At 36.7% G+C, this 23422-nt stretch overlaps 1 protein-coding gene across 3 annotated transcripts in view; it reads right to left on the bottom strand.

Moving 5' to 3' along the window:
* BABAM2 (BRISC and BRCA1 A complex member 2) overlaps positions 1-23422 on the bottom strand; it is a 317151-nt gene that overhangs the window by 273051 nt on the left and 20678 nt on the right. The window contains exon 1 of one of the 3 annotated variants that reach the window (XM_045580573.1): positions 13047-13182. The exons of the other annotated variants lie outside the window; for them this stretch is intronic. Coding sequence (XP_045436529.1) covers positions 13047-13050 — 4 coding nt within the window. The 5' untranslated portion in view covers positions 13051-13182. Of the gene's footprint in view, positions 1-13046; positions 13183-23422 lie in introns of those variants that run through there. 3 annotated transcript variants of the gene reach the window in all.

The raw sequence follows: 23422 nt of genomic DNA on the forward strand, positions 1-23422 counted from the left end.
ACTAGTGGCCACATAAAAAGAGTAAAAGGAAAAGGATAAAATTAAGTTTCTAACTATTTTTTTAATTTATACAGTAAAATTCACTTTTAGAGCTCAGTTATGGATTTTATCACATGCATAGACTTGCATACATAGATTTATTATATATAAACACCACCAAAATTAGGATACAGAACAATTCTATCACCCTCCCAAATTCCTTCTTGTTATCCCTTTGTAGTTAAACTTTCCCTCCACTCCTCATACCCAGCAACATCTGATATGCACTCTCTCACTTCAGTTTCACCTTTTCCAGAATGTCATATTGAGAGGCTAGTAAGCCAGGACAATAGAACAGGGAAACTGAAACAGACAGTTAAACAGTCAAGCAATTTATTGCCATCTAGTAAATCGAAAATTCCCATATTCTAAAACCAAGGACACTTAAGAGTAAGTGGTTTACATTTCTCTTCTCCAAGCAGAGGGTAAATAGCTTAAATCACCCTACTCAAGGAAGACAGAGAGCAGAAATGCAATCAGAACCATTTGCCAACCACACCCAAGAACAGATAAAAAGTTAAGGGTTTGGTGCAGCAGCATAAAGCTGATTATATTGATATCTACCCCACGACCTCCCCTAAAATCCCAACCTCTAAAAACTATCGCAACGAAGATCCCAACATGTGCTTTCCCTCCTACAAGCATGCCCGAACTTTTCCCCTCTTCTTCCCCCACAGCCACGCATCTCCTAAACTCTAAGGGGCCCCAAAAGACTTGCAACCAGGGGAGCAATTGGGCAGTGGCAGCTCATTGCATGCTGACCCCCTGAACCTGTCTCTGACTTTTCACTCTGAGTTCAATTAATCAGTACCTCACTCAACCACTGAGTCAAATTATAAGGCCCTGCTCTTATACTTTACCCATTGTTTTTATTGAGTTGGTTCTTTTCTTATTGTTGACTTTTGAGAGCTCTTTATGTGTTCTGGAAATCTGTCCTCTGTAAGGTATATTCTTTATAATTCCAGTAACAATATAAATGGAACCACATAGTATGTAACCTTTTGAAACTGGCTTCTTTCACTTAGCATATGGTATTTAAGAATCAGCCAAATGTATTGATACATTTAAGTATATGTATCAATCGTTTGTTCCTTTTTATAACTGACTAGTATCCCATTGTATGGATATAGCATAATTTCTTTATCCATTTATCCCCATGAAGGATATCTGAGTTAGTTATTTTTTTATTATAAATTAAAGCTGTTATAAACATCCATGTACAATACATGTTGTGTGAATATAAAAGTTTTGTTTATAGAAAAATGATTATCATTTCTAGACAAATAAGAGTGGAATCACTAGATCATATGAAGAAGTATATATCTTTAACCTTAAAACGAACTGCCAAACTGTTTTCCAGAATAGCTGTTCTATTTAACAGTCACACAAATAATGCATGGGAGTTCCAATTGCTACACATTCTCACCAACATTTGATATGGTCCATTTGCCTTTGTTATTGTCCTTATTATTTTTAGTCCTTCTAAGAGGTGTGTCATGACATCTCATTCTGGTTTTAATTTCTATTTCCCTAATGACTAATGAAGTTAGGCATCTTTTCATATGCTTATCTGCTATCTGTATACCTTCTCTGGTGGAGTGTCTTCAAATCTATTGCCCATGGTTTTATATTCAGTTGTTTCTTATTGTTAACTTTTTTTTTTTTAATCCTCACCTGAGCATATTTTTCCATTGATTTTGAGAGAGGAAGAGAGAGGGAAAGACAAAGAGAAATATTGATGTGAGAGAAACACACCTATTGGTCACCTCCTGCACTGGCCCAGACCAGGGGCTGGGTCAGGGAAGAGCCTGCAACCTAGGTACGTGCCCTTTTCCAGATTGAACCCAGGACCCTTCAGTTCGCTTGTCAAAGATCTATCCACTGAGCCAAACCAGCTAGGGTTTATTGTTGACTTTTGAGAGCTCTTTGTATGTTCTGGAAATCTGTCCTCTGTCAGATATGTTATTTGAAAGTATTTTCTCCCATTGGGCCTTATCTTTTTATTCTCTTAACAGTATCTACAACAGAGCAAGTTTCTAAATTGGTGAAATCCAATTGATTAACTTTTTTCTTTGATGAGTTGTTTTTCATGTAGTATCTGAGAATTCATTGCCTAACTAAAGTCACAAAGATTCCATCCTATATTGTCTACTCAAAGCTTTATAGTTTGAAATTTTACATTTCAGAATGTGATTTATTTGAGTTATTTTTCATATATGGTTTAAGATCAAAAATTTTTTTTTGCATACAGTTGCCCAATTGTTCTAGCACCATTTTCTGAGAAGACTATCCTTTTTCCATCAAAGTGTCTTTGCACTGTGAAAAATCAATTAATCATATGTACATGGTTCTATTATTTACCTTTCAATTTAGTTTTACTGATCTGTATCTATTCTTTTGACCATATTGCACTGCCCTTGAAAATGAGTCTTAAAATTAAGCAGTTTAACTTGTGCAACTTTGTTCTTCTTTTCAAAATGTATTTGCTTTTCTAAGTCCTTTGCCTTTCCAAATAAATTTTAAAATCATCTGTCAATACCTATTAAATCCTGCTGGAATTCTGATGGACGTTACACTAAAACTATAGATTAACTAAGGGAAAACTGACTTAACTATATTCTGTCTTCTAATCCATGAATACATATTTCCATTTATTGACTTTTTTATTCCTTATATCTGATATAGATCCTGAACGTATCTTACTAGATTTATAACTAAATTTTTCTTTCTGGAGTTTTTTTAAGAGGGTAGCTATTTTAAAGGCATTGTTTGTAAATTTTCTTTCCAAATGTTCTTGCTAGTATAAAAATAAAAATAAAAAGGCTGTTTTGTTTTGTTTTGTTTTGTTTGAGCATCCTGCCTCTCGTATAAGTAAGGATTAACAAAAAAGAATAAGCCTAAAACTTCATACATAAATTAAGGATCCTGTCCTCCTCTCTGTGATTTCCTCCTATACTGTCTTGCTCCCAGACGAGCCATACTTCAAGTACTCCAGAGCTACTGTGGCTAGTAGCATCCATGTTGAAAAGCAGAGATAGAGGATAAAATGAAAAGAACAAAGGGAAGGGAAGGGAAAAAGCTCATCCATTTTTCCGTGACCACTTCTAAGTAAAATGTGCTCACTACTTCATAGGCAGCACATTCTATTGCTGGGCAGTTATTAGCTGCTGGAAAAAAAAAAAAAAGTTCTTTCTTATATCTGGGGGGGGAAAATGGAGTTAAAATCACTTTTAGCTGAGACTGGTTTGGCTCAATGGATAGAGCGTCAGCTTGGGGACTGAAGGGTCCTGGGTTCGATTCCGGTCAAGGGCATGTACCTTGGTTGCGGGCATATCCCCAGTAGGGGGTGTGCAAGAGGCAGCTGATCGATGACTCTCTCTCATCAATGTTTCTAGCTCTCTATCTCTCTCCCTTCCTCTCTGTAGAAAATCAATAAAATATATTTTAAAAAAATAAATAAAATCACTTTTAGTTATTAATGCTAGTTCTACATTAAGCATTATTCTACATGGTATTATTCTACAAAGGATCCCTTCTATTAGTCTTCCCTTCTTCAAGTTAAGCGTGCCCAGTCATTTACAGTGGCTTACAATAAGAGACAGTTCTCAGAAAACGGAGAACTGTCTCTTACATGATTCTTAGGTATATCATAGGGAATCAGCTCTGTTGCCGACTCTTAGAAATTTAAACTAATTAGGAAGAAGTATCATGTCCTATCTTCAGATGTTATATTATGTTTTAAATGAACCTTTAACCTTATACTTCTGTATATTTATTTCAGTGCATAAAATAACAATATTTTAAGCCAAATGCTATGATTTAGCATTACTTTATTGAGTAATAAGCATTCTACTGTAGAAATTTTTAGTCTTAATAATTTTCTAATGCGTATTCATAAAACTGTTTCATTACTACAATTTATTACCAATTCTTTTTTCATTATTACAATGCATCTGATCCCCATAAAAAAGAAAGTTTTCTCAATCTTTCTATGATTTTGTTTGTGATTTTTTTAAGTAGCTAGGAATGAAATATAATTTTAAAAATTAATCAGTAGCAATGATATCATGAAATAGTAAAAACCTGAGAAAATAACAAACTTAACATGTAAGCTTGATTTTTATAGATACACACAAACCATTAATTTAAATGGTTTAATACCTCAAAAAATATTATAGTGTCAGTAACAAAAAAAGAATTAAAAGATTCTGCCCCAATACATCAGAAAGGAGCAGCTCTGAAGGGCTGGTAAAGAAGCTGATGTTGGTATAGCTGTATGGCTCTGATTGAATGAAGATTCCAGGCATTCCTTTATAAGGACTGGCTCAAGTGGCAGGGACACAGTTCAGGCAGGTAATTCAGTGCAGGGGGCAGATAGCTTAGTGCAGGCTTCTCCCTTAAGTGCAATTTGCATTAAAGGCCCTGCATAGAAATGGCTACTAATCTTTTGTTGTTGGGGTGGGGGGAGGGATTAAATAAATTTTTATTTATTTCAGAGAGAAAGGGAGAGGAAGAAAGAGACAGAAACATCAATGATGAGAAAGAATCACTGATTGGCTACCTCTTGCACACCCCAGGCAAGTGTCCTGACCAAGAATTGACTGGTGACTTCCCAGTTCATAGGTTGACGCTCAACCACTGAGCGACACCAGCCAGGCTAAGCTCTGTTTTTCTAAATCTGAGCTCAGTTAGCCACCTTTCTCAGTAGGTGTCTTCTTCAGGGTCCACAATACTCACTTACCAAGGACACCATTAAAGAAACTGCTACAATGGGTAGCAGATTAGATGAAATCCAAGGGTCTTTAGCTATAAAAATAAAATTCTTCCACTTCGGTTAATTATTAGGATGACATAACTTCTGGCAAATCCACATCTCTCTCTCTCTCTTTTTTTTTTTTTTTAATCCTCACCCAAGCATTTCTCCATTGATTTTTAGGGAGAGTGGAAGAAAAAGGGAAAGACATAGAGAAACATTGATGTGAGAGAAACACATTGATTGGTTGCCTACAGCAATGGGCCCTGGCCAAGACCCAGGCCAGGGAGGAGCCTGCAAACGAGGTACATGCCCTTGAGCAGGATCCAACCTGGGACCCTTCAGTCGCAGGCCTGATGCTCTAGCCACAGAGCCAAACTGGCTAGGGCTCCTTGTCTCTTAAGAAGAACTACTGTATATCAAAACTTATAGATTGAGGAGAGACTATTCTACTTGAATTAAATTTGTTTTTTATAATATCTAATTTCTTTCAGATTCCTTCTAATCCTAAAGTAAAATAAAACTGGGTACTTAACATTTAAAGCATATGTTAAGGTTAGAGTATTTTGACAATTGCATTTCTAAATAAATTTTAGTATATTTTAAGATGTTTAAAAAAACAATTTTTTTCACTCACAGTTGCCCAGAGTTTAGCTATACATAGCCAGTCCTTCCTATTATCTGGACCTTTCAGTTATTTTGACCTTTAAGTTTTCTCCCTTCATCTTTCCCACATTAAAGAAAACAATCCAACTGATTTTAGAAAGTGGTTCACAATTGTTTTAATTTACCATCTAATTGCAAATTAAACCAGTTTTTAGTATATCAAAAAGATATAATTAAGACAATTAAAGATATATCAGGACAGATAATAAGACCTAAATCACAAAGCCATGTTACTAGGTCAAGGTTCAAAAGATAAGATCACAGCCCTAGCTGGTTTGGCTCAGTGGATAGAGCATCAGCCTGCAGACGAAGGGTCCCAGGTTTGATTCCCATCAAGGGCACATGCCTGGCTCGATTCCCAGTAAGGGGCATGCAGGAGGCAGCAGATCAATGATTCTCTCTCACCATTGAAGTTTCTCTCCTTTCTCTCCCCTCTCTTTTCCTCTCTGAAATAAATAAAAAATATGAATTTTTTAAAAATAAGATCACAGGCTAATGAGACACATAGAGTAGAATACATTTAGGATTTTAAGATTATCTGCATCTCAAAGCTGAAACTGAGCCTTTCTCTCATAAACCTGATTAACTTCTCAACCTATTTACAGCAAAATTCTGCTTGTGGTTTCTACCCTCAAAAACAACCAAAACAAAAATAACCAACTACAAGTTATTACTCTTCAAAGGTCCAAGAGAGTTCCACACAAAAGTAGAAGTTTATTAATTTCCCAATCAGTTACTGGTCAACTGATGGATGGCAGAAGTCATCAGCATTTGATGCTGGCTTATTCAGGAATGTCATTGCTTGTTCTTATTTCTTGTATAATTCTCTCACCATGAACACTTGATTATTCACCTTGATTTGTTCTTACCTACTACTACTGAAAAGCACATTGTTGCTGTGTGATAATAAAAGTGTTATTTCTTTCCCAGAATGTTACAGTAGGGAAAGCATCAAATCTGTACATGGAAGCCTTGGATTTGAGTTCTGGATCCCTGATTTTCTAGTTAGTGACCTCAGGCTAGTCACTTAGACTGTGTAAGTCTCCTCCCCCACGTCACCCCTCACCCCTCACCACACACACACACACACAAAGCAGGATAATTGGCCTTCCAAAGCTGTTGGGAAATTAGCACGAGATCATTTAAGTAAAAATACTTTTGAAAATATATCAATAGAATGCCATACAATTGTAAATACTTCTTTCTAAATCCTAGCTGAATTAAACAAAGCAGAACTTTAAGGCTGATGTGGCAAAGCTTGACACAGACAAGCAGCACTTGCCAAAAAATCAGAAGAATTAACCACAAAATACTATAATAGATTGTAAGGGAGCTATGCACCAATCTTCCTTTGAATCCCGAGGTCAATGTGTAACAACGTCTTTTGCTGAGTGCATCTGCAGGCACAAACCACAACTCCAGCAGCAGAATCAAACTAGCACACAAAGAACAGTATCAGGCTGGACCTTGTTCTTCAGCTCCCACAAAACAGTGCTTGAAAATCGTGCAAAACCCACTCATAAACTCTCAGAAACACTGTGAAAACTAAGCAATAGACTTTGGAATTCATGGAGAAGAAAAAACTGAATAATACTTTCTACTGTCAAATAATTCTGCGCAGCAATTGGACCAAAAAAGATGTAAAAAAAATATATATATATATGAAGGGTCCTTTGAGTTCACACACGACAGAGCTAAACAACAAGTCTAACAATGAACAAAAGCAAGTCCCCTAATTTATAGAAGCTAAAGTGGGAATATATGGAAATTAATGAAAATTTAGGATGCTGAAAAATAAGGATAAATAAATTAAAACTCTTCAAAAGAAGATGCTTTCAGAAACAATGAATAAAATAAAACTATTACCAGAGTAAAAAACAGTTAAAGCTACACAAGCTCTAGCCAACATTCACTGAAAATAGTGGCAGGGGAATCAAAAATAATCAAGCAACAGAAAATGAGCAGTCTTTTAAAAGCCATGATATCATGATGATATTTTTCTGTTTGATCATTTAAATTTAAGTTGATGAAAACAAAGCAAAAAGACAGTCATGCTCCGGCCAGGAAAGTTATGCAAGTTGGAAAGAAATCAAGCAGGGTCTGTAAGAGCAAGTTATCTACATGTGCCACAATTTTCAGGGAAGAGATGGAGAAATAAACAAAACACAGATGACATCTCAGATATACCAAAGTCACTCCAACATAGGGGTCAGAGGGATTAAGAAATGGTGAAATGAAAGCATCTAATAGAGACCAACTGAAATATAGTCAAGTCCCTGATAACACAGGGGCAAATTCTATCTTCTAATTATTACACATGAAGTCAAGGTTTGATACATCAGGGCTACCCTGTCATAAAAGTAATGTTCTTTTGTCCAGTAATAGCATTTCAATAAGGTTCTAAAGCATCTCTTTTTCTATAACCTTAATTAAAAGATTTTAACAACAAATTAGGTATTTACTAAGGAAAACTACAACTTGCAGGATTTCCGGACTCGAGAGTACATTTACACATGCAGTATGTCATCCTTCACAGAAACAAACTGACTTGCATGTGGCTGGTGGCCAGATTGCTGGATGCTACGGAAAATGAGAATCAATTCTGCCATTCAATTAACAACACTTGCTGAGTCCTCAATGTGGACAAAAGCCCTCTGAAGCTCCAGAACTAAAACTAGATTTGTTCCCTCTCCTCTCAAGAAAGCTGCTACTTAGGGTCCCCACTCTAGAAGTAGGCTTCTTTTCATTTCCTAAAACCTCAGCAGCTTTGGGTCATTCGAAATCCTAAAGAGTCATGTTGCGGTTGAGAACTTATAAATGGAGCCACAGAGGTACAGGCTCCCCTCTGGAGAGAATCGCCTTTCTTCTTCTGAAGGGCTGGAGTACTTCACACCTACATATTCACTACACAAAACTCTTGAGGAAGGCAGACCAGGATGATAAAACCCAAGCCTCTGTCTGTCCTCACATGAGTACTTGTTAAAGGCCAGGAAATCGACCAGGTGGTCAGGCCCTCGCTAGACCTACCCCTTGCTAAGGATCTCCAACTTCACCTTTGTCCAAATATAAACATAGCAAAATCTACATGTATTTATATAGTGAATTACCCACGCTTTCTCCACAAAATCTACCTATTTCTTTCCTGATCCTTCTGGCTTTTCCTTCTCCCTCTGGAGACTGAACCTCTGTATGCCTGCTCCTAGTCCCATCTCTTCCACACGCCTCCTTCTGCTCCTGTTCCTCGGTGTCTCTATTCCAATTATCAATGCTGCCTAACATACTACCCAAAGCTCAGAGGCTTAAAACAACAGCCATTTTATTATGCCCACAGATTCTGTGGGTTAGAAACATGAGCAGAAGGCAGACGGTGATTCTTTAGCTCCCGACAGTGTGGCAAGAGGCCTCTCAGTGGTATACAGCTGGTATATAGGCTGGTCTGAAGGCTCCAATATGGTTCCACTCACGTATCTAGTGCCTGAGGCTGGGATAACTCCAAGACAAGAACTGCCAACTGCAGTGCCAACATGTGGCATGTGGCCTCTTCATGTGGGTTGGCTACCTGACAGTAGAGCAACCTCAAAGGTAGTGGCGCAGGGCCCCAAGCTCAAGTGTTCCTGCTAATGAGATTGAAGCCACCAGTATACTGCCATTTATAACCCAGCCTCATTAGTCATACAACTTATTTTAATCATATTTTATTGGTCAAAACTCCACTCAAATTCAAGAGAAGAAAACTTACATTTCAATTCTTGAAGTGGAAGGGGGCTGCCAAGGTCACAGACAGTATAACAGATCATGTGGGACAAGAGATACTATTGTGGAGGTCTTTGAACAATCTGCCCCAGTCTCCTACTTCACTGACTACTACCTCTTAGTCTAAAGTCAGGCTCAGTCTAATCAATTATTTTTTTAAATGTCTACTCTTAGTACTATTCATAGTAGGCTTAGATAAAAACTAAGAAATAGCCTAAACCAGTTTGGCTCAGTGGATAGAGCGTCGGTCTGAGGACTGAAAATTCCCCAGGTTTGATTCTGGTTAAGGGCATGTACATTGGCTGCGAGCACATCCCCGGTGGGAGGTGTGCAGGAGGCAACTGGTCAATGATTCTCTCTCATTGATGTTTTTAGCTCTCTATTCCTCTCCCTTCCTCTCTGTAAAAAAATCAATAAAATATATATTTTTTTTAAAAGCAACTAAGAAATATAAAATGGTAGTTACAGCCGAAACCAGTTTGGCTCAATGGATAGAGCATTGGCCTGTGGACTGAAAGGTCCCAGGTTCGATTCCGGGCAAGGGCATGTACTGTAGCTGCAGGCACATCCCCAGTAGGGGGTGTGCAAGAGGCAGCTGATCGATGACTCTCTCTCATCGATGTTTCTAACTATCCCTTTTCCTTCCTCTCTATAAAAAATCAATAAAATATATTTTAAAAATAAAAAATAATAAAATGGTAGTTATAGGCAAGGGTAAAAGAATTTGCAAAATTTAAGGAATAGAAAACAAATTATGTGCCCCTTAGAATAGACAACACTAGTAGAACCAATATATTGAAAGGGAGAGCAACTATAGAGTGGAAAATGAAAGCTGGGACAGTAGAGAAGGGGGTAAAGAGTAGAGAAAATGCTGGAAAGGTTAGGATGGTCCCAAACAATGGAGGCCCTCAAAAACTGCTTCAGAATTTGGACTGAGTAGGTGCTCAATAATGACTGGATAATGGCAGGGTGAAAGTTCTTTGAGATTTGTGGATTCTTTCTTTCCTTTCTAGAGTAGATGGACAACACTGCCAAAGAAGGTAAAAGGTCTGATGTTTGAGTGTGACCAGCTGGAACTTGTCTTACCCAACTATAGTGAAATTACACTTAGAAAAACAGAAAAAGGAGAAACAGAAAGAGCAGTAAAAAATAAAATTAACTGTAGAAGAAACAATTTTGCAATTTGCTCTATATTAAAATGACCAATTATCTTATTTCAACATTAAGCAGCATTCATTCTTTAATCATGACAGACTCTAGGCATACTGTCAAGCAACATATTTTATGTCTAACTAATCATTTCATGATCTGCTTATCAGATCCAACCCAAGGACAGAATCAAAGGTCATGCTACTCTGGGGATAAATTCAAGTTATTCTTTTCTTCCCAATGTACCATACTCATCATTCTATAATAAGAGTTCAACCTATTAACAGTTATTCTTTACGAAGTAAAATTAGTCCTATTCTAGCCCAAGTGTTGCAAATTACTTTTGCTAGTCATTTCCTAGGTTCTTTCTAAATATGCATGTAAACCAGTTAGATCTATATAACCTTTCATAGTTCCTAGCCCTTTCTTCAATGAAGAAACTATGCTGCTCTTTCTCAAATCTTTAAGTACCCCTTGTCCCACTTACAAGGTCCCAAAAATTAGTATCCTTCCAATTAAGACCTTCCACATAAGATATACTCTTTTAGTGCCCTGGTTTCACTCATTTAATATTATAAACAGTTCTTGATCAGCTACTATATAAGCCATGTAAACCTTAAAGATCTCAGAGGTTCCTATCCCTAGAGTTTAATAACATATTATTTCAGGAACTACAAATTTGATTTGCTATAAATAATCTAGATATCAAATTTTCCCATGTCCTAAACTCCAAATTTCTTCCTTCATGCCATCCTTAGTGCATTATCAGGAGTTGGGCTATTTCTATGGTGATACTGCCTGGTGTCCATACATCTGACATAAAATCCACCTTCAGAAAAATTCCCTTTTTCCTGTAAAACAACACAATTTCTCTTTCCTTTCTCTTCATTCATCTTAAGGACCAGAAACACACAAAAAAACAAGAGATATATTAATGACGTTGTTAAACTTTATAAAAGATGGCAATTTTTTTTAAAAGACAGAGTTTTTATAAAAATTAAAAGAAGAAATAGAAATGATCTGTGCCACAATGGATTGTAAGAATACTATTTAAGCACTAGCCAGTGTCGCTCAGTGGATAGTGTCGACCTATGGAACAAAGGGTACTGGGTTCATTCAGGTCAAGGACACATACCTTGATTGCAGGCTTCTCCCCAGCCCAGGCCCTGGGCAGAACTCATGCCGGTGGCAGGAGACAACCAATCAATGTGTTTCTCTCTGTCTTTCCCACTCTCCCTTAAAAAAAAAAAAAAAATCAGTGGAAAACTATCCTCAGGTGAGGATTAACAAAAAGATAAAAAGAATACTATTTAAGACTGACCCCAGTCAGAGGGAGGGAGTAAGGAACTGGGTGGAAAAAAGTGAAGGGATTAAGCAAAAAGCAAACAAAAAAAAAACTTATAGACAGACAACATGGTAATTATCAGAAGGAAAGGGGAATGGGGTGAGGTAGAAGAGGGTAAAGGGAGATAAATGATGGAAGGAAACCTCATTTGGGGTGGTAAACACAATACAATATACAGATGATATATTATAGAATTGTAACCTGGAAACCTATATAATTGTATCAAACAATATAACCCAAATATTTCAATAAAAAGAGAATATTATTTAGAATAACTCATGTGCCCTAGCAGGTTTGGCTCAGTGGATAGATAACAAGCCTGTGTACTGAAGGGTCCCAGGTTCGATTCGGGTCAAGGACACATGCCCATAGGCAGCCAATTATCATTTATGTTTCTATCTCTCTTTCCCTCTCCCTTCCTCCCTAAATAAAAATATATATAAGAAATTACTCAAGCATGAGTGTATTCTCTTAGAAATAGGTTCTTCTCTTATATGAATTGGGCTAGAGGTGATTCCTATTCTACATAAATAAAATCAAGTTGCCAAAATGAGACTTCTGAGTCATAAGACAGGAGGGACATTTTCTAAATTCTCAACATAGTTTACCTATTATGGTATGATAATTGGAACAACTCAAACAATACATTTATCTTAACATTAAATAGTGAAGACATGTGCTTTAAATATCTCTGTGTTTCACAGAGTTTGAAAATCCAAGGCAAATACTCAAGTCATATTCAAAGTAAATAGTCTTAATATGCTGAAACAGGAGTAGAAAACCCCAACTGTAAAGGGAAACAGAAAAATAATAATAATAACTGGGCAATAATATTCTTGAAAAATCAAAGCCCAAAACAAAACAAAAACATCTTGATGTGACTGATGACTTAAGCATGACTTCATTTGTAATGAGTGGGATAAAGGTTTCTACCGCTAATGCACATACATATATTATGGGAAAAAATAGACAAGATTTCAAAGGATGTCAAAGATTACTCAAGGTTTTGCCCTAGGTTTACAAAATGGAAAGGGTAACTTCAATGTGCTACCCAGCACTTTCCAAATTTGCCCAAGTTTGAAGATTTTTGTTCTTTCAAAGGAAGAAAGCAGCGATGAGTAACAATAGTGTGCTTCCTGGCCTTAGAAAAAGGGAGACCAGAGCTCCAACTGCACTTCCTAGAGAAGTAGACCAGCTGCCTTCTGCATACAGATCGAATTGCCAAGAATGTACAGGGTAGCAGTTGTGATAGATGACCTAAAATACTGATCTGTTGCAAAGAGGATGTAGTGCAAACCACACAGGAACTGACAGGAAATCAGCCCTCAGGCTGGCACTTACACATTCGAGAAGGCTAGGAATCCTGGACCTTTGACAGCCAGATTTCATCATCTTCCTCTGTAAGCAGAGTTATCCTTCAGAGAGAAGAGTCAGGAAAATCGTGTACAAATATCTGGTGCCTATTCCTATTTAAAAACACTTGGCCCTGCCTGAACCAGTGGTTTCCTCACCCGTTAAAAGTCCACCCAGGGCCCTACAGCACTACTTAACCAAAAATCACATGTTTGCTGGCACACACCTTCATTCTTTCAGCCATGAGCCCACTGAATGCCATAAATGATTCACAGGCTGTGGTGATGATAAGAAGAAAAACTAATAATTGGAGTTCACCAAATAATGAGTCATACTCTAAAAGAAAATAACTCATTATTGTCAGTCCAATGGGATGAAATTTTAAAAATTGTTAATATTAATATTCATTCCATAAATTTGGCAAAAGGAAAACAATTGAGAAGCATGCGCAATTTGGTTTGCTTATGCCTTACAGTTCATGCTCCAAGAAAAAGAATGAGTAGGATATCTATTACCTATTCCTAGACTTGCCTTCTGGACTCACTGCTGCCAAGTTACTCATTCTCCCACACACCACTTTCCATACTAATTTTGACCCTTAAGAATCAAAAAGAAGTCTTTCCTTCTTTGCACCCAAATGCCAAAATGGAATCTTTTAGTATTTCACCTTTATAAAGGGAATGTTTGAAAACAGGCCTCTTTGGCTGTGACATCAGTACGTTACGGAGGCCTCCAAGGGCCGGAGGAAACGTTCCCAGTCCCTCGCAGTGCTGCGGCACTCCTACGGTGCAATCTGGCAATGGCCAGGGACCAAGTCTTTAAAGCTGTTTTATGGTATTTAACATATGGTCATAAATTGCTCAGTGCTCTAAAGAGGGGCTAAATTTGCCACCCCTATTGATGAGAAATGTTCTTATTTATTTAAATTTAGTAGCAAATTGGCACTTCTCCAGATGGAGAGGTTTGGGCATAAGTACAAAGGAAGAAATAACTAGAGATGAGTTGTAACTTTTCTAGACACTGAATGCAACCACATCCTCTTAGGCTTCCAGCACCACTATCAAACAGGGTTACCATATAGAACAACAATAATATGAAAAGATTTTAATTTCTTAGGCACAATGAAAGGGAAAACATAATTTTTATTGAAAATGCAGAACAACTTTAAAAAAAAAAAATCCTCTTTCCTGGCTGGCATACTGGCTGACATACCTCAGCGGTTGAGCACAGATCTATGAACCAGGAGGTCATGGTTCGATCCTGGTCAGGGCATATGCCTGGGTTGCCAGCATGAGCCCAATAGGAGGTATGCAGGAGGGAACCAATCAATGATTCTCATCATTTATGTTTCTATCTCTCTCTTCCTCACCCTTCCTCTCTCTGAAATCAATAAAAATATTTTTTTAATCATTGCTCTTAATCTTCAAGCTAACTCTATTCCCATTCCTCTGTAGGCAGAGTTATCCTTCAGAGAGAACAGTCAAGAAAATCGTGTTCCAATATCTGTTGCTCTCTTCCCTTGTCGCTTCATTCCTCCCACATATTAGATGTGTCTGGTATTCATCTGAAATCCTGTATCAACAAAACTCCCTGCAACTTCCTAAATCCTCTAGCATCCACTTTTATATTTTGCTGGATTTTTTTGTTAAGCTATTTACTTGTTTAATGGCTCTAATGCCCCATCACTAATTATGACCCTACTAAAACATTTTGTTCCCTTCCTTTTACAACCTAGCCCTGTAGTCAAAGGCAGAAGAAAAACAAGGATTTATTTTTTTGTTGTTGTTGTAGTTGTTACTGATGATCGTAGTGTGAATGGTATCAAAAGGGAAATGTGAAGGGTAAAGCCATTGCTGGTTTTCTTTTTTATATGCTGACACAGAACTGGCTGAAGAAGAATCCAAAGATGATTATCTTGCCTGACTCTGGAAACATGAATAAGGATTTTAATAAATTAGAGGTTTGATAGCAGCCTGGGAACAGTATTAAAAGAACAGTTGTATGAAGAATTAGTAGTCTGGTTATAGTAGACAGAGGTCTTACTTTTTAATTTCAACAGAAACAAAGATCTATTGATATATCTACCTCATAAATAAATACATATAAAAAGATAAGTTTATTAAGAATCAATATATACAAATTCATGTGAATGATGTCATATACTAGAAATTAAGACATGGTTCTATCTTTTGGGGGAATGGAAATATGAAATCTCAATTATTCCCCCTAAAACAGACTATGATCCACTGAAAATCAATGGAGATCAACTATCAGAGAATGCCATGTAAAGCCTACCATGTAACAACCCGAAGTGTCTGGAATGGCTGTGCTATCTGGAATTGCCACCAAATGTCTCAAAGGTCATTTGCCAACTTCTGTCTGAAATATCCTAAAGATGAGGGTAATTCAATGTCCTTACAGGCAAAAATAATAAAAATAGGGACTAGTTCAAAACAAATAAAGCACATCTGGACCCTCCATATACCTCCATAAAGAACCTAGTGTCCTAACTACCCTTTACTCTTAAATCAGACCAGAATTCTTAAAATTCTACTTTACCTCCTCTGAAAAAAGGATGAGTCTTTCTTTTCTGATCTGAAGGCACTATTGCCAGTGCCATAATCTTGAAAAAAATAATAATAATAAATAAGGGGGAGGGGGTAACCACTCTGAAATACAAAGATAATTAATAGAAATGTAGGCATTTGTTGGCACCAACTTTGTACCCTCAACAAGATGCTGTAACTTACTAAAATAGTCCATATTTTAGGCCATAAAAGAAGTCTCACTACATTTAAAAGGATCTAAGTTATACAAAGTATGTTCTTGGATCACAATGGATTTCAAAATCAATTATAGAAAGATATCTGAAAAATCTAAAAAATTCTGGAAACTAAGACATTTCTAAATGACCTGTTGGTTAAAAAAGAAATCAAAGGAGAAATTAAAAATATATTATGAATTAAAATGAAAACATAACATATCCAGACCAGTAGGATACAGCTAAAGTAGTAGTTGGAAATTTATAGCATTAGACACCAATTTTAGAAAAGAAAAAAAATCTCAAATTAATAATCTAGGTCAGAGGTGAGGAACCTTTTTTCTACCAAGAGTTATTTGGATATTTATTACATCATTTGAAGGCCATATAAAATTATCAACTTAAAAATTAGCCTGTTATATTTGGTCAAACACTTAATTAACTAACCTCTAATGCCTTGGCAGGCCCAGACCAAATTATTTCTCATTCTTATATAGCCTTCAGGCCTGATGTTCCCTATCCATCCTAGATGAATAAAATTGAAAAAACAGCCAACTGTAAAATTGGACTTCACCAATATTAAAAACTTCTGCTCTTGGAAAAATACCATAAGAAAATGAAAAGGGAAGAGACAGAGTGGGAGAAAATATTGACAAACAACTTCTTTCTAAACTATATAAAGCACACATAACTCAACAAAAAGACCAACATTCTAATCAAAACATTGAGCAAAAGATTTCAACAGACACTTCACAACAAAAGATATATGAATAGCCAGTAAGTACACAAAAATGAAAAGTCAAAACCATAATGAGAAACCACTATACATTCACTAGAATGGATATAATGTAAAAGACCAATAATACCAAATGTTGGCAAGTATATGGGATAACTAGCCTGCTCATAAATTGCTAGTCCTATATAATAAAAATGTAGTATGTAAATCATCCCCTTGACCAGGAGTTCGTCTAGGAATTCGACCAGGAGGCAGGGCTGGCCAGGGGAAGGAAGGGAGTACAGGGCTGACAACAGCAGCCGCTAGGGACCCCAGTGAATTTCGTGCACTGGATCTCTAGTCCTATATAATAAAAGCCTAATACACTAAGTGTCCGGTCATCCAGTCATCCTTTCAACCAATCAAAGCATAATATGCCAAGGCTGCTCAACCACTCACTATGACATGTACTGACCACCAGGGTGGTCAGATCTTCGACCAGTAGGTTAGCTTGTTGCTGGGGTCCAGCCAATTGGGACTGAGTGAAACAGTCAAACATGCCCTGGAGCCTTCCTATGATCCCTCCCCTGCTGGCCAACCTTCCACGTCCCTCTCTGGCCCCAATCATGCACCTGTGGAGTCCCTTGGCCTGGCCTATGCCCTCTCACAATCCCAGACGCCTTTGGGGGGTGTCAGCCTGTTATGGTCTGATCCCACAGGCCAGGCCAAGAGACCCCACTGGTGCACAAATTTGTGCACCGGGCCTCTAGTAATTATATAAAATAGTACAACCACTTTGAAAAATAGTTTAGAAATTGCATACTTACAAAGTTAAACATACACTTAGCTTACAACATAGCAATTCCACTCCTAAGTATTTACTTAAGAAAATGAAAACATACCTTCACAAAAAGACATAAAAATGTAACAGCAGCTTTATTCATAATAGCCAACAACTGGAAACAACCTCAAATGTCCTTTAATAGAAGAATGAATTAAAACACTGTGCCCTATTCATACAATGTTATAGAAAATAAAAAGTACTGATATAAGGGATAATATGGATGAATCTCAAAAACATCACCCTGAATGAAAGAAGACATACCATACACAAAAACTATCTATTATATAAATCCATTTATATGAAATTCTAAAGCAAGAAAAACTGTCTTATAGTTTCAGAAAGAATAAAAGCTCAGGGAGTGGGGAGATGGTGGCAGAGGACTGACTTAAGGAGGGAAGAAAATGTTCTTTATCTTTGTGGGATGAAAATGTTATATATTTTGACTGTGGTGAAGTAATTAACAAAGGTATTTACAACAACCAAAATTTATGTAACTGTACATCTAAAATAGGTACATCTATATTAATAAAAGGCCTATGGCCGTAATGCCATCACGACCAAATGAAAATCGGCTCTCGTGGCAGGAAGGGTGGAGCATGAGCTACTAGCAGCAGAGAGCTACCAGCGGCAGAGGGCGGGCCAGCAAGCTATGAGCAGCAGAGGGCTATGAGCGGTGGCGATGGGCAGGGCAGCCAGCTGAGGCAAGCGGAAGCGAGCTACTGTGCGTTGGGCCTCCAGTTTTATTCTATGTAAATTATACTTCAATAAAGTTAATATTAAAAAGTGGGCTATACATCTCAGAATTATTGTGTGATTAAAGGAGACAGTGTGTTTAAATAAACCTCTTTATAAAATAAATGCTCAGTAAGTTAGTTTAGCAATTTATCAGCCACATTTAATAAACTATAATCAGTATCAAAGCCAAATTTATTTATTTTTATATATTTAGCTATAACTAAGCTGAATTTATAAGTTAATATTCATTGCTATCCTTAAAATTTTTTTAAACATTCCATGAACTCAAAAAAAAAAAATTCTGAAATACCAGAACAAAGGAGAAATGTCTAATCCACAAAATTAGCACTTCTTACTTACCTTTCAATGAGTATTTTAGAACATTCACTAAATCAAAGGTGACCTGTCTCCCTAAATAGATTCTAAAAATACCTTGAATGCTAGATAATAATCTTTAAGTAAATGAATCCTTTGAAAAGATAAAAATAAAGTAAAATTAACTAAGCTACCAAGGAAAATTATTGTATAATGCCTCTCAGCATGATGCAAAATACTAAATCCACTTACACAGTGCCCAGCCTTTTACTCGGCTCAACTGTTACAAGTCATAGTAAAAATGGTTAACTCCTACTCTCCTTGCAGGTGATCTTGGAAACTATGTTTGGCTGTAAGAACATACACATATCCGCCAAACCACTTTAGATAGGATCAAATTGAAATTTATTTCAATATTCAGTAAGGCAGAAGTTCTAGAACACTATTTGCAACGTGTCTATTAAAATCTTTGTATATGTTTGACTATTGTTTAATTAAATGTTGCATGGATTTAAATAGCAGTTTGAGATTGGTTTAATTTCATTGTAATTATTCTCCAAAAATAATACAAACTTACATTCAGTAATATGTTACCGAAGCCTCAGAAATGAATGGTAATTTTACACTGCTCCTCTGAGAACATAGGAGAGAATATATTATCCAAACCATAATCTTTTTTTTTTTCTTTTCAGTTTTTCCTCTGGAATAGTCAACTTCAAAATATTTGGAGATAATTTCTTGGCATGACTTCTTCACGATCACAAATGGCTTTGAAATAGTCATCATTCCTCTCAGATGATAAACAATAGTATTGATTCTATTGCTAAAGATAAAGTGGAAAATGTCTACAGTTTCATTTGGAAGCTCTTTGGAAAGAATTCCTGAGACAGTGCAACAGATGCCTTTCAGGGTAACTGCCCAAGCCCATGCTGACCTTGTGCTAAACTGGCCTCTAATAACCAGGCTGTTAATACATGACCCAGAACTCTTGGCTAAATGACTGGATCACGAGTGGACACCTAGTTCAAGCTGCCAATCAGACCCTCTCTCCCAGGAATTTAGATTCCAAGACCATAGGCAACCTCTGGTGGCCTTGAATTGAATCACCACTTAAGAGGCTCAGGAAGTGTTTTATATTCTATGTGAAGAGAAACAGAAATTTAGGGGGGTCGGGGTGAGGAGAGTAAATGACAATAGAATATGATGTGGGAGAAAGACACAAAGACACAGATACTGACTGGCTACGATGGTGAATACCATCTTTCTGGAGTCCCTGGTTCCAGTGCCTATGAGGGGTGACTACACTTCCTACCCATGGACACCATGGAATTCACTTAATTTCTTATAAAGACGAACAAAAAAGCCTCTTTAATTTATGTTTATTCCAATTGGCCTCTTATAACCAAACAGTCCCTGATTAAAGTAAATTGTTACTATGAAAAATTGTTTTTAAAAAAAGAGCAATTCAAATTTGAAACTAATTAGCAAACCATTTGCTTTACCAACCACAGACTTGACTGGTATACCAGTAACTTACAGTATTTCAATCATCTCTCTTTATAGTTACATAGTGTTATTTAACCAACTTGTAAAACTGAAAACACTTCAGAGTTCTGTCACTTCATCAAACCTCATCATTTCCAGATCCAAAGAATAAAGATGGTTCATTCGTTCTACTAACACTTACTGAGCCCCCTCTAAATGCCAGGCAATACTCCAGAGATTGGAAATAAAATATGATCAAAACAGCCTATTCTCTGCCTTATTTAAATAGGGTACACAAAACACAAGCATAATCTCTTCAAAAATTAAGTGCTGTAGATCGTGACGAGGATGGCTATTTTTTTTACAAATATGCATTTATATGAAGCTCATTGAACTTCCTCTGTGAATTTTACTACAACTGGTAAATTTTTACTCATTTTAGTGGCACCATCATAACATGTATTTTATTTAAACCAACCATTGGAAGGTGTACTTTCCCAATCCTCTTTAAGTACCAGCTGTCTCTTCTACAATAATGAAACTCCAAAATTTCTCTTAAATTCAGGTAGCCTTTGATATTTCCCATAAGAATCTTACACAACGTGGTAACTCTTTCACTGTCCCAAAATTGAAGAGTTGTCTCTTCACATTAATAGAGCTAAGTAACATCGTTCCTAATGTACTGCAATCTGCAGGTCCTTTGTGCTTCAATTACTTAATTTTGAATCTGGATAATTCTGATAGGAATCAATTCATGAATTCATGGGTAGAAATATACCCTCCCTTTGTCTTTCATTCTCAATATCCTTAACTGCACAAAATTTCCTTCATTCACAGATAAACATTTATAGAAAACTGTTTTCTGATATATAAAATATTCTAAAATATAAAATTTAGTTGTACTAATATGCTATTTTCACTGATTTGCTTTGAGAAAGCTGAGTAAAATATATAAAGAGAAAACTGACACAGACTCCAAATCTGCAAAATACTCTATGTCCTTTCTGTTTTCTGTACTGTTAAAGAGCAATGATCCAGTCACAAATTCCTTGTATAATAAATAACTTCTAAAAACTGAATTTATGTTGGTAAAAGATAATATAACAGAATGTCACATTCTCTTTAACAGTATACTTCAAACAACAAAAATCTGAACACAAAGATTAATTTATGCATAAATTCATTTCATTTCTTCAACAAATACTTCATTGACTATCTTTACTGTGCAAGGGACTGAAGATGTAACTTAAATAAACAATACCATCTCCATCTCAAACTTCATTGAGTTTAAAGTTTTGAAATAAAATTACCATAAGCTCCAAATAGTTTGATTCAGCCTTGGTTAAAATTATATTTTAAGTCACTCATCATAACTTTTCAATGGAATTTAATGAAAAACTTTAGATAAAGTTGTATACTATAATCAATGCAAGACCCACCCTTCCATTAAATGATAGTGAAGAAAGAGTAAGGTAAAAATCCAAAACAGGAGAGTGAAGAGGAAGAAGAAAAGAGTAGCAATCAGTAGATGAGAATTTCAACAAATTCCTAGAAGGCAGAATGCAGATGGAAGAGCAGTAGTTGATGAAACAGGGCAGAGAAAGGTCTGGCTGCAGTAACATGAGAAAGAGGCTACTGATGAGCAGGAAGCCATCTGTCCTGGTAAATCCATAAAAACTTGCAGTCATTGGTGTAAGGAGAGGCAAGAATGAGACATGGAGCTAAGAAAGGGGAAATTTGTAATTAAAAGCTCCACAGGGAGCCCGACCAGTATAGCTCAGTGGCTATACCTATGGACCAGGAGGTTATGGTTCGATTCCCTGTCAGGGCACATGCCTGGGTTGCAGGCTCACCCCCAATAGAAAGTGTACAGGAGGCAGCCAATCAATGATTCTCTCTCATCATTGATGTTTCTGTCTTGTTCTCCCTCTCCCTTCTTTTCTGAAATCAATAACAACATAGTTTTTAAGAAAAGCTCCACAGGGAATATTTACTGTCTAGGTAAGAAATGTCCAAACCTGTAGATTTTTACAAGTTTATTTGAGTGAAACTTACAACATATGTCAAGGAGCAAGATCTCCAATGCTCATATAGAACAAGAGTTTTGCAGCTTCTTTTATGCATTTGAAATTAAGGTACATAATGAAGACTGAAAAAGAAAGGAGGGGATAGGATTACAGAATAGTTAATAAGATTATGTGTTCTCTTGAAGTTTGACAACCCCTTAGAGGATTTCAAAGGTGTGTTAACCTAGACGCACAAGCACAACGGACAGGCTGGTTTAAAATATTTCACTATAGAAGTTATAGGCCTAAATGATATTTAGACCAGATTAATTTGATATTTTTAAAGCATCTCATCCCAGAATATCTATTCCTTTCAAGTGCACATGAGCCCAGCATTATTTACAAAAGCCAAGATACAGAAGCAACCTAAGTGCCCACCAATGGACAATTGGATAAAGAAGTTATACATATATATCTCAGCCATGAAAAAGAATGGAATCTAATCATTTGTGACAACATGGATGTACCTAGAGGGTATTATGCTAAGTGAAATAAGTCAGAGAAACACAGTACCATATAATTTTATTTATATGTGAAATCTAAAGAAAATAAATGAGCAAACAAAATAGAAACAGATTCATAGATATAGAGAACAGACTGATGGTTGCCAGAGGGCTGGGTGAAAAAGGTGAAGGGATTAAGAAGTACAAATTTGTAGATATAAAACAGTCATAGGAATACAAAGTGCAGCATAGAAAAAATCAGTAATCTATATATCTATAAAAGCTTAAGTGACTGTCCAACTGTTCGACCGTCCAACCAGTAGCTATGATGCTCACTGACCACCTGGAGGCAGACGCTCAATACAGGAGCTGCCAGGCTGCAGTGACTTGGCAGCTGCAGCTCTTAGGTGATGCACCCTGGAACAAGAGAGGAGGGAGCCCAATTTCGGGCTGTGTCACCTGAGAACTGCCCTCTTGAAATCTGGGACCCCTCGGGGGATGTCAGAGAGCTGGTTTCAGTCTGATCCCTGCAGGTCAGGCCAAGAGACCCCACCAGTACACGAATCCATGCACCAGGCCTCTAGTGTTGCAATAAATGTCTAACCACTATTCCATACCCCTAAAACTAATATAAAATAATATTGTATGTCAATTATAATTGAGCATTTTAAATATAAATAAAATAACGTTATAGGCCCGGGGCATAACTATCTACCAAGACCTGTTCAGTTAGGGATTTATAATCAGATCATACAACATGTTCACTGTCACTGTAGAGAGACTGTGCTTAAATAATAACAGTGCTAACGCTGTGCCAGGCACTTACTAAGAATGTTTACAGGCTGTACATTTAACTGTACTACACAATACTTTAAAGAATCCTTAAAAAATGTAACCAACACAGAACCAATAGTGATGATATAATTACATTAAAGAGGAGGAAAAAGAAGAGATAAAGGATGAAGTGAAAACAGGCTGATGCTTCATGTATCACAGGAGA

This window comes from Pipistrellus kuhlii, unplaced genomic scaffold, assembly GCF_014108245.1.
Source record: "Pipistrellus kuhlii isolate mPipKuh1 unplaced genomic scaffold, mPipKuh1.p scaffold_m20_p_13, whole genome shotgun sequence".
Taxonomy (NCBI): domain Eukaryota; kingdom Metazoa; phylum Chordata; class Mammalia; order Chiroptera; family Vespertilionidae; genus Pipistrellus; species Pipistrellus kuhlii.